This window comes from Ostrinia furnacalis, unplaced genomic scaffold, assembly GCF_004193835.3.
Source record: "Ostrinia furnacalis isolate ACB-3 unplaced genomic scaffold, ASM419383v2 OfSCF2077, whole genome shotgun sequence".
Lineage (NCBI taxonomy): Eukaryota > Metazoa > Arthropoda > Insecta > Lepidoptera > Crambidae > Ostrinia > Ostrinia furnacalis.
This window is the reverse complement of record NW_021132316.1, coordinates 96,083-108,274: the sequence shown is the minus strand read 5'-3', so window position 1 is coordinate 108,274 and position 12,192 is coordinate 96,083. Positions and strand designations below refer to the sequence as shown.

Sequence of the window (12,192 nt, the reverse complement as noted above, 5' to 3'; positions counted from 1 at the left end):
GGACACCCTGTATAATTTATACATACTTTTAAAATTACATTAAACCGAAGTAGATATCAAATTAAAATAATATGTTGTCAAGATTTTTAAACAATTTATAATCATATAAGAATAATGTAGAATATACCGAATAGTTCCAAAATAGATTTTTGCTGAAGTTAAAATATTATACTTTTTTTGTGAAAAAGAAATGCATATAAAATAATATTTCAATATCGTAGCGTGCGCAAGCGAAAACATGAACACAGACTTATATACGTTATTATTTTAATATACACACTAAAATATAGCTATCACGGTACAGTCAACGTCAAATTTATATAAACATCGGAATTTATATAAAATTGGAAAATTTCAAAAATATTTTTGCCACGATGGACGGGACTTTCTTTTTCACGTTTTCACCACTGCACAGTAATGTAGACATGATCTACAGTTTGGTCTTTAATTAATTTTATATTATCGTTTTATCGAGCAACTTTATCGATTTTAAACGATAATCCCATGCATTTGTCGTCTACAATCAACGACAAGATCCTACGCGCATTCTAGACCGGTAGAATCTTCGCTCCGTTGCGAAGCGTCACACGTAAGCCAAAACCAGGAGCGAAGCAATAATATTATGTAGAACCTAGAGTTCATTTTTTATGACAAAAAATCCTTTAGAAATTACAATTCATCATTTTAACCAAGAACAACCCAAAATACTTCTTTTTTCAGGAACAGAAAGTAGTTCATGTAGTTTTTGGATTATTTTGAGTTGCGCCACTTTTGTCTAAAAGTGCGATATATGTAATGACGTTGACTGTACGCGAGAATTGTTCGTTTGATACTACAATATTTAGCGATTTACAATAGTTCGAATTCACAACCCTCAAAAGGCAAAGGCTGTATATCTAAAACATCGATATTTTATAAGTGGCGCCACTCGGTAAGTATCGATAGTTGTACATCTAGCACATAGCCGACGCAATTGCGATGCGATGTGTTGAGTTACCTACCATGCGATCGTATCGTAGCATCTTTAGTTAATTCTATGGATGGATCGAATGATGGCTGGATAAATTATCGACAATTCAAACTCTACAGTTACTTCTCTAGCATTAGTGTGACCATCATAATGAATTCGATGTCGTTATATCGATGCTACTCATAACTTCTATAATGGTCTCGATAGATCCGTTAGACTAGGCGCAGACCATCGATTTTTAGTTGGCCAATAGTTGTGCCCGATTTTAAATTGTATGAAGAATCGGCCAAATCGAATCGGTGAAATGTGCGCACTTCCATAAATGCCCATACTGATCAACTGCCCGACTAAACTATCAGCCGATGAAAAATCAATGGTCTACTCTATCACTAAAACACTCACAGGTGTGAGAGATAAAATATTTACTTACACTCGAAAGTTAGCAATAATTTCACATTTAGTTTTAACGATAAATTTTCTAAACAACTATACAACATCCAACATCAACATCAACACACCTAGACCATTTTTAATACAATAATTTTGTAATTGACGTTACTTTATTAATTGCAAGTGCTTGTAACACATAATAATATGTAAAGCCCGGTCTGTGAGCACGTAGAATTTTGTCCAATGACACCAAGCTACATACTTATCGCTCGCGCGTAATTATATTGCTGTCGCAACTGTGCGACGGGCGCCCGCAGTGACAAAATTCTACGTGCTCGCAGACCAGACTATATCTATAATAGATACAGTCAGCGTCAAATAGTTCTAGACACTCAAAGTGGCCAATTTGACAAGACAACCTTATTGCAATTGTAACAAAAAAAATGAAGTATGATGTTTATATCCGTTGTCTAGTACCCATATTACAAGCTTTGCTTAGTTAGGGACTAGAAGCGTAGTGTAAAATGTCCAAGGATATTTATTTATTATTATTATAACAGACGTGTTGCGGAAGTTTTGGCTACTTTGGGTGTTGCGAACTTTTTGGCTACTTTAGGTGTCAAGAACTATTTGACGCTGACTGTGTACAGTCAAATTGCACTGATTAATACTAAACTGGTTAACAAAACAATTGGGGTACGTTTAGGCTAAATTTAGAACAATAGATTTTAATTAAGTACTTCAAAAAATAGGCCGAAGATTATAATTGAATTTAGCAAAATACGGATATGATACTACTTGGTCTGCGATCCCTTTTCACCATTTTTGACACCCTGCCTTGTTTTTCACAGTTACAAAGTCGATCGACGGTTAATTAATTGACAGTTCAGTTTGTGTTGGTGGCGCTAGTGTCTGCACAATATTTGACGTCCGCTGTCAATTTTTAGGCGGAAGTATTGTTCATTTTTTCACTCGTCACAAATACATTTTCGGGTTATACATATTTATTTTGCAACTTTCATGAGTCTGAATGAATTTAACAATGATAAAACCTTGTAGAAGACTATTTTAATTTTTTTTTTTTGCAATGCGGCTGTTCAAAAAAGCGTTTACCCAATAAAAAAGTCAAGAGTCTACAAGATAAATAGTGGTACTTTACAAAACATTTCATTTTAATAATGTTCCCCAAAAATGAACCAATTTAATGATCTAAAACCCCGTCGATCGACACGCAACGTGTTATTATTACAGAATCTAAATTCCCGTTTTGTCGTCCATTAATAAGGCCTCTCCATATCACAAAAATTCATGTGAAATCTCTACATCTTTAAAAATCACTAGACAGTTTCCTAATATATGAGTTGAGCCTTAGGACACAGCAAATTTTAATTTTTAATTAATTTTGGACCAGATACTAAGGTTCGAAATATGGTGGGAAATAATTATATTCCCTGCCTTTAAAAGGGTAAAACTTTAATGTGTTGGTCGTGCTTTAACAAACTACCTACATACTTTCTTAACATCCTACGTTTCTTATAACCACATAATATTTCGTAAAACATATAACATCGAATACGTTGAAAGCACACCAAAAAGTGATACAGCGTTAGTGCATTTATATATTTTATATTAATAATTAACTTCGTGATATTATTGTACAAAGATTCCTCCAATAGAGGCAATGACACCATAACTATATGGTCCAACAGACTTTCCCATAAAAACCATAATATTACAAAAGAGACGTTTAGTTTTTCTGGAATATGAAAAAAATAATAAGAATATCACTTTATTTTAATTTAATTAGTTTGGATATTTTTTTCAAGTTAGTTAAGAATCTTCTTAAGAAATCTTTTTTCAAAATGCATATTATATTTTATTGTTAGAAAAATGTCAATAAAAATGAATTCAGTTACTTTGACTGCAAAAGAGAGAGAACACTGAAAGTAAATGGTTGTGGTGTCATCATACCCTTTTGCGGAAGTATTTTACACTAGATTCTATATTATACATATACAGTGTCGATTCCGTAGGGACAAAATAGTCAAAAAACATAGATGTCACTAGTAACACAGTTTGCGCCAAACTGATAGTCAAAAATATCAAATTGAATAAAGAAATAATAAAACATAAAAATAATAAAAGCTAGAGCTATGACACATAATGTATACAGAATTATAAAATATTTGTATACATTCAACGGGTTTTTTACCGGTATACTTAGCAACAAAAAATATAAATGCATAAGTTTAATATTTTTAAAATGATTATTTGTATTCGCAACTATATCATCTCTGCATAAAATATATAGATTTATATAAGAAAAAAATGCTGCCATAGTTCATTAAAAATATTTTTTCTTTACTACATAATATATTTTACTACTAATAGATTTTATATATTTATTAGTGTGCATTGCAAGCAATCTTAAAACCATCATTAACTTTGTTATTATTTTATTATACGACAATACATACTATAACTGAGTTGACACTATATTTCATTAATAATTGTCAATGACTGTGACATTACTTTTAGTCAGCAGACCAAAATGACGTCATGGGTTTGAATTGACATTTAAAATATAAGGAAATGTATCATAAAAAGTTCGTGTCAATATAATTTGAGTGTCAACAACTCTACAAAGAAGGCAACATTCGATTATACTTTGATTGGTTAAAATCTGCGCATACTTACGTAAATATATAATTAAAAATTGCAATAACAAGCACAGCTGTTTAAAATCTTTTTCGTGTAAATATATTTTGTATAATGTTCATAATTATATTTTATTTTCTTCTTATAAGATAGGACGAATTCCAAGTTCTGCTAAATGTATAATACAGGATGTAAGAGATGGTATTTATTTTATTGTAGAAATAGTTAACTCAAAATTGCGCCTTGAGCAAAAAATGGAACTGTAATGTTATCTGTCTCTATTTTATTGTCATTCAAAATATTAAATATCTGTGGTATATTCCGAGAAAAAAAATGCGCGTTTTGTAAATTTTCTGTTTTAAAACTTAACATCCTATACAATACATATTTAATCAAGGTCATAAATCAATCTCTAATGGTTTAAAATCTTATATAAAAAACATTATCTTGCAAATAAACATCTAATATAATATAGATAGAAATAAATTGAAATGTTAAACATATAAGGGAAGGCACTGATGCTGATATATAACATATTATTGACATAATATTATAGACATCTCAGAACATCTATGGCACGAATAAAACTACGTATAATAAAACAACTTGTAAATATGCCACGCGATTATAGCTCTTATTACAATTGACTCAAAACTACAACTAAATATAATTAGGGTTAACTCTCCACTTACTGCAGGTCACCTGGAAAATAAAGTATACATCGTAGAACGAATTTACTTTCATCCGCCAGCTATAATAGCCAGGATCTACGGCTTGGCCTCCAATAAAAACTCAACCAGTGAAAGCTAAGTTGGTCCCCCAAAAAGTTAAAACTATTATTGTTTTCGCAATAAAATGAATAAGAACATAGCGTCGAAGACAGTGAAAATCTGCGTAACTAGCATTGGTAGACAATACCGCAGTGCAGATAGAAGGTGCTACAACTATTTCAACACCTGTTAAAATGGTGACTACCAATCAGAATCTTACGTGCAATGCCCGCTAAATCTAAACTGAGCCAGTTACGCGGTTATTCAATGCTAGTTATGCCGATTTGCACTAAGCAATCCACACCTATGTGCCTTCCCACCAAACTCTATGACGAGATGCCCTAAGCAAGTGGTTCCCAAAGTTGTCTGGGCTACGACTCATCTAATACAAGTTCCCAAACTCGGGACCCACCAGGAAATTTCGCCCGCTGCCCAGCGGATCGGTAAGGTGGTGTGTCGTTCTATAGACAGGGCCCGCTCAATGTGTAAGTAAACCCATAGTTTGGGAAACTAAGCCCTAAGCAATCGTGTAATTTGCACTGTCCTCGACCATAGGAGGAGTTCGAAGTTAAGGAAAGACAGACTAGTAACTACTGGTAGAAATATACAAAAGGGTACTCACATCATTTCATGGCCATGGAGTCGTAGATGTTGAAGTCATCGAAGCCTTCAGCATCGAACGCTCGCATCTGCTCGAACAACTCGCTGTCCATGAAAGTGGACTCGGTGGGAGCAGGAGTGGCCGCGCTGAAGCAGCTGTGGTCCAGTGTTTGTGGTACGAGTGGAGTGGTTGTGGTGTATTTGTGATGGGGGTGTTTTAAAGTGTTTTTTGTGCAAGTAGTTTTAATTTAAATGTTTGTGGTGTGAGTGAAATAGTGGTGTTTATCGTTCAAGCGGAGTGAAGTGTGGTTCAAGTGGAGTGGAGTGAAGTGGTTGTGGTGTAAGTGGAGTGAAGTGAAGTTTTTGAAGTATTTGTGGTGCAAGTGTTTTGGAGTGGTGTTTTCGTGATTCAGGTGTTATGGAGTTGAGAGTTTATGGTAAAAATGTTATAGTGCAAAGCGTTGTGATAACATATTTTCGATTGTTTTTTGCGGTTTTGTAATATGCGAGAGGTTTGCGTTTTATGTGTGTATTGCAAAATTATTAATTATATGGGTGATATTTTTATATGTATTTCGTTGTGTGTTTGTGTGTGTAGAACCGTCGTCGAAGAGTCACAGGATCGGGAAAGAAAGAAAATGCAACACATTAGTGGTACGGTCGTGAGACAGAAACATTCCTACGTCCTCTCGCCAAAATGTCAGCACAGACAATGCTAGCTCAATTACAAAGCGAATTTAAACTTTACATTACAACTTAAATATAAAAAATACTACAAAAATCTGAAACGACCGTCTGTGTTGCATTTTCGCGATAGGTTTGTGTTGTTGGAAAAAATGTCTTGTGGTAAATTAATAAAAATAATTTCCATAAATAAAATAACTGCTGCGGAAAAATAACGCGAAGCGGTGGTATACAAAATGTCAAATTTACTGCCAACAGTCGCTGTATAGTCAGTATCAAATAGTTCGTGTCACCCAAAGTAGACAAAAAGTTCGAAACACGTCTTTGTTACATTGGAATAAAGTTGTGTTGTATACTTTTTGACCACTTTGGGTGGTGCGTATTTGAAGCTGATTGTACGCAAGCATTTATTACTTTATTTATTTTATTTTACTTTAATTCCTTGGAATAAGTTTCATAATTTATTGAGGAATTTGTTTGAAGTTGACGAGCTGGCTGTTGTCAGACACCCACCGCTTCGCTACTTGCATTTACTTACATTTTTTCCAACGTAACAATAAAAAGATACAATTTTGAAATCTCACATATAATTGTATACAAATACATTGAAAACATACATACATCCAACATTGTCATGTATAGTCAAAGATCAGTTATGTAAAAACATCGATCACCTTGTATCTGAATTATCTGAAAACTAGTCTATTGATAACATTACAAATTGAATCTTTAAACAGTTATTTCAAGACACATTTTGCAACTACAACACCGATCTACGCGGAGTGATAATTCAATAATTTATAAAACAGTTGTAGATTTCGTAACAGCATTTTAATCACAATATTCGTTGCCTTTGCGTACATTTTAAAAAGCTGGACAAAGACACTAGCCACATATTTGACAACAGGTTTCTCACGTTTGACATCTGTCTTTTTGACAGATGTCAGTTTAACAGCTGTCAAACGAGTATTAAAATATCAGATACAAGGCTCTAACAAATCCGTAAGCGACCGCGAGTGAGGATTCAAATCCCACGAGATGACGTCTTACGCTAAAAATATTAACTAGTCAAAACTCCCAAGAGAAGTTGACAAAAAAGTTGTAGCAAAAAAAAGCCTTGATTCTGAGTTTTAGGCCAGCATCATTATTAGGCATCGCGAATACAGCCGACTGTCTCCGATGCGCGACTCTTGAAGACGGGCAGTCATTAACGTATAATAAGAGTGTCAACATGTCATAACAGCAAGAGGCGCGAGTCGGAGACTGTCCTCGACAGTCGCTGATCGTCGCTTACGACTATCGCAAGCAGTCGCAGACATAATATCGTTCGACTGTGAGCTCTCCAAGTCCCAGAACAGACGGAGAAACGCAACTGCAACGAAACTGCAACTGCTAGTTACTTTTGAGTTGCATCTAAGTTTCTGCCATAGCGTCCGTTGAGAGACCACACATGACGCGACCAGCTTGAAACTTACAGTTTCAGTTTCATTCTTCAGAATCATCAGAAAGTTGCAGTTTCGTTGCAGTTGCGTTTCACCTTCTGTTCTGGGCCTAAGGGACAAGACTTTTTGTCAATTTCTATTGGGATTATACTTATAATAGTCACATCCATTATTATATAAATTCGTTAGCCAATAACTATACAACTAGGTCTAAATGCGTAAACTTTGACAATTGTAATTGACCAATAAAATATGTCCAACAATTGAATGATCAAGTACTTGTATACTAACACAGCTAAGGCCGATGCCACACTGCCTAGAGCAGGGCATCTAGACAACGCTAGATTCGTTTTCGCTTCGCTGATTTATTACGAAACACTGAGGGGAGCGATTCTCTTGTGACACAAACATTAGATTAATCGTGATTAACATCTTGACAGATTGACATCCGTCATTTATAGCTCGATTTCTAGTATACAGGGTGGAAACGATAAGTGATCTCATTCGATTATTTCTAAACTATACAAGATATTGAAAAACTGGTTACAGATCCTGAAAGTGCTTCACGAGCTCTTTCAAACGGTACCAATAATAGGTTACAGAATAAACTGGAACTATCCGAAAATTCAATGTTTCCAGCTTCCATACTAAATGTATGCCAACCACACAATATTAGAAGTGTTATTTATTTTTTGTTAAATAATAAACTTAAAAAGTCAGTTAAATAAACTCGGAACTTGCATCTTATTTAAAATTATTTGTGGATAAGATTAGTTTTAGGCTTTACTTGCTATAATATTATCAAGAGATGAGTGCCATGACTGTGATAGTACTAAATGTATGGAAGATGGAAACACTGCATTTTTGGATAGATCCAATTTATTCTGTAAGCTATTATTGATACCGTTGGATAGAGCTCGTGAAGCACTTTTAGGATCAGTAACTTATGTTGTACGCTTTGGAGCTCATTATTATTATTGTTTTATTTTATTTTTTATTTTTTTTATTTTTTTCGTTCTATTGATTAGTTTTATAACACAGCATGCCCATACGCCCAAGGCGTCCACTGAAAATCAGTGTCCAGCCATGCATTTAGCTGGCTGGATATACTGAGTGGGCGTCCTTTTTGGCACATCGCCTCTATAGACATTTATAAGTATTATTATTGTTATTGTAATTTTTTTATTTTTATTTCCATATTAATGTCCTGATTTATTGTTTCTTTTTGTGTGCCAAATAAATCATTCTTTCTAACTAGTCATGCGATATCTTGTGTAGTTTTTAATATTATGTAACTTTACCAAATGTATGGAAGCTGAAAACATTGAATTTTCGGGTAGTTCCAGTTTATTCTGTAACCTATTATTGATACCGTTTAAAAGAGCTCATCAAGCACTTTCAGGATCAGTAACCAGTTTTTCAATATCTTGTATAGTTTAGAAATAATCGAGTGAGATCACTTATCGTTTCCACCCTGTATAGATGACCCACGCTGAACTGTCCCACCAAACTCAATGACAGGGGGCGCTACCATCGTTCAACTATATAGTATCCAACACGGCAAAAATCGAAACCAGCGATCCGGTATTGACGGTGGCGCCCCACTGTTAATGTCATGGATAGGACAGTTCAGTATTTTGGAACTATAAAACCATCAGAACAGTATCGATTCCTATTTCAAATAAATACGAAGATAAATTAAGTACTAAGTTACAAGTTAAGTATCCAGTATTTTACCTTAATCTTACTAAGAAATTCGGATGGATGGATTTTCTTCGAATATTCAAATGATCAGAAGCTATTGGGACTAATCCAACCTCTTTACAATGACATATTTCACAAGAAAATCGGTCCCCTATAACGTATGGCTAGCGTGTCAATGAGTCAGTTTTACCATTGCTTCGGTAACGGAGGCTAGGCCACACTACTAGGTTTGGTGTTCCGTTGAATATTGAGCGTATACTCATATAATAACAATATAGTAAAGTAGATTCACACTTTGGATAAGCTCTTGGCTATGTGGCATGGACTTAAGACTTACGCCCGTATTCACAAACGATGCTTGCTTAAGTAAAGTAGCAAATCGAACGCACAGCGTTGATCAAAGCTCTGTGATTGGTTCGTGTCACCCTGTGCGTCCACGCACACTGTGAGACCTCATAGTAACGTTGGTGAATACGGGCGTTATCTTAACCAATTTTCAACCATCTGACAGTTTTTCATCTGTTAAACATCAGATATTATAACAGATAAAGCAGTTTTAAAATTATGCCTACACTAAGATTATAATATTTAATGGAAACAATTATTCACGTAATTATATTTTTGTGCAATTATATGTATAGCTAGAGAATATATAAATTTAATTAAAAATAATAATAAATTGTCATGATCAAGCTGTACTTAGTGTTTAAAATAATTAGCACCGAATTTACAAAAGAACAAACGAAAATTTTCTCATAAACGTATTTTGATAAACCAAAATGCGCATGAAAAAAAATCGTATTGTCAGAATCAACGTTTGCGACGGAAACTTAAAACTAATATTACCTTAATCGCAAAACTACGCCAAAATATCTTGTTTTTTTTTATCTCCCTACTTTTTTTCGCACACAGAAAAAAGAGATGTCTTATTATTCCTCATTATTAATAATTGTAACATTAACATTTAATATATCTAAATATAATTAAAATATAAGAGAAATGCGTTTATGTGGACCCGAAAATTACAAAAGAAACTTCGTTTTGTTTTCAACAATTGTAAAACAACGAAGAATTAAGTATATGTGCTCATAAAGGAGTTTATATAAAATAATTATAGAAGGACGGTTGTTCGATGATGGATTTTATTCTAAATTGATTATAATTAATAAGTAGAACCTTACTTTGGCATTTTCTAGCCCGAATGAGACCTAATTATAATAGTTTTGCAATGCTGTCACAATTTTTTAAAATATTACATTTTTAAAAGATTGCCGGCTAGATATATTTTTGATTCACCTATGCGAACTTTGTTCATTCTTTTTTCCACATCATTTTTTTTTTCATTTATTTTATGGCTAACACTAATTAAGTATTCATGACAGCATTACAAAACTTTTTTTCAACTTTAGCATTCAACCGACAATCAACCAATTATATTTAACCACTTATGTTCCGATTAAACCCTTTTCTATCCATTATTAACGTCAAACGTGAACAAATGCAATTCCATGATTAATTTTCGTCATAAATGCATTTACTATAAATGAAATATAATTTCCTTTCAACATTTCCCTATCTATCTAACATTCGCCGATTCCTATATAACAATCCAATACTGATTATAATATAATTTCATAACAAGCTAGTAAATAATTATAAAACATATACATATTAATAAACCACTCCACCGCAATAATAGAATAATTATAATAATGGATATTGTTTTATTTCGGTCGAGAATACAACGTGACTTGTTAAATACCAGTGGTATAGGGTGTTTCGTCTTCATTATTAACGCACGTATTCACAAACGATGCGTGCTTAAGTGAAGCAGCAAATTGAACGCGCAGCGTTGAATAGAGCTCTGTGATTGGTTCGTGTATCACCCTGTGCGTCCACGCGCACTGTGAGACCTCATAGTGATGTTTGTAAATACGGGCGTAAGTCATTTAGTCTCTACTACTCAAGGCATGACTTTAATTTACCAGAGGCAAAAGATGATTTGCCCTAAGCTGCAGCGCTTCATAATAGGTTCCATTTTTTTTTTAATTTAAAACCACAACAACCATTCAACGAGTCATGCTGTACAAAGATATTAACTTTCAATGTAATTCGATGTGAAAATATTTTTTAATTTTGTCTAGCTACTTGTCCCATAGTACCCTTCTCAGTCGATTTATTGGTCATTTTCTTCTATTTCTTTTCAGTCGTTGTTTTTTATTTAAACCTGTACGTTTTGTAAATTAAATTCGTATACACCCTGAAGGCTTCATTCATTTTCGCACAAGATGGAATTTTAAACTAAATATAGTTATTTTTTCCTAAGTCTATGCTTTTTTTGAATCAAAAACATTTAGATGTTGAACTTAAGTACCCTTAAAATAAGTTTCAAATTGATTAGAATTCTTTTGTTCATTAACGTGTTAAATATTGTTCCTACCTACTTCTGTCAACACCTACCTACATACGCTGTATACCAAACATTATTTTCCACATTTATCTATGTTTTACAAATAAATGATTTGATTTGATTTGAGACCAATTTCAATCACTAGGTTCACAATATTCGTAAGCTGAAGTGATTTCACAAGATTGCTTTTTTATCTGTGGTAATACTGACATTTTGTAAAAAAAAGCCTCCAATTTCTTTGTATAATACTAGTATTTTTTTATATTGAGCGCCTGATTTTTATAAATTTAAAACTTACATTAATTTTAGTATAATTAATACTGTTCCAATATTCCAGATCACAGTACAGGACGAATGTATGGGGCGGTTTTTACTATGTTTTTTTTTGTTCTGATGGTATAATTGACGTATAATTATATTAATAGTCGTGTATATTTAGATATATATTTTTTTACTACATTTTATGAGCAGCCGAAAAATATAGAAAATTTTAGATTAATTTTTTCCATTGTAACTAGTGATATAATTTTTAACATATTTTTTAGTGTCCGAAACCCAACTTTA

General features: G+C 33.3%; 1 protein-coding gene across 3 annotated transcripts in view; it reads right to left on the bottom strand.

Annotated features, from left to right (window-relative positions):
• Positions 1-3,826: 3,826 nt before the first annotated feature.
• The window catches only part of Stat92E (Signal transducer and transcription activator Stat92E), a 41,099-nt gene continuing 32,733 nt past the window's right edge, over positions 3,827-12,192 (bottom strand). For all 3 annotated transcript variants that reach the window (XM_028307046.1, XM_028307047.1, XM_028307051.1), the window contains 2 exons: positions 5,411-5,544; positions 3,827-4,720 (listed from right to left, as the gene is read on the bottom strand). In XM_028307046.1, coding sequence (XP_028162847.1) covers positions 5,412-5,544 — 133 coding nt within the window. In that variant the 3' untranslated portion in view covers positions 3,827-4,720; position 5,411. The remainder of the gene's footprint in view (positions 4,721-5,410; positions 5,545-12,192) is intronic.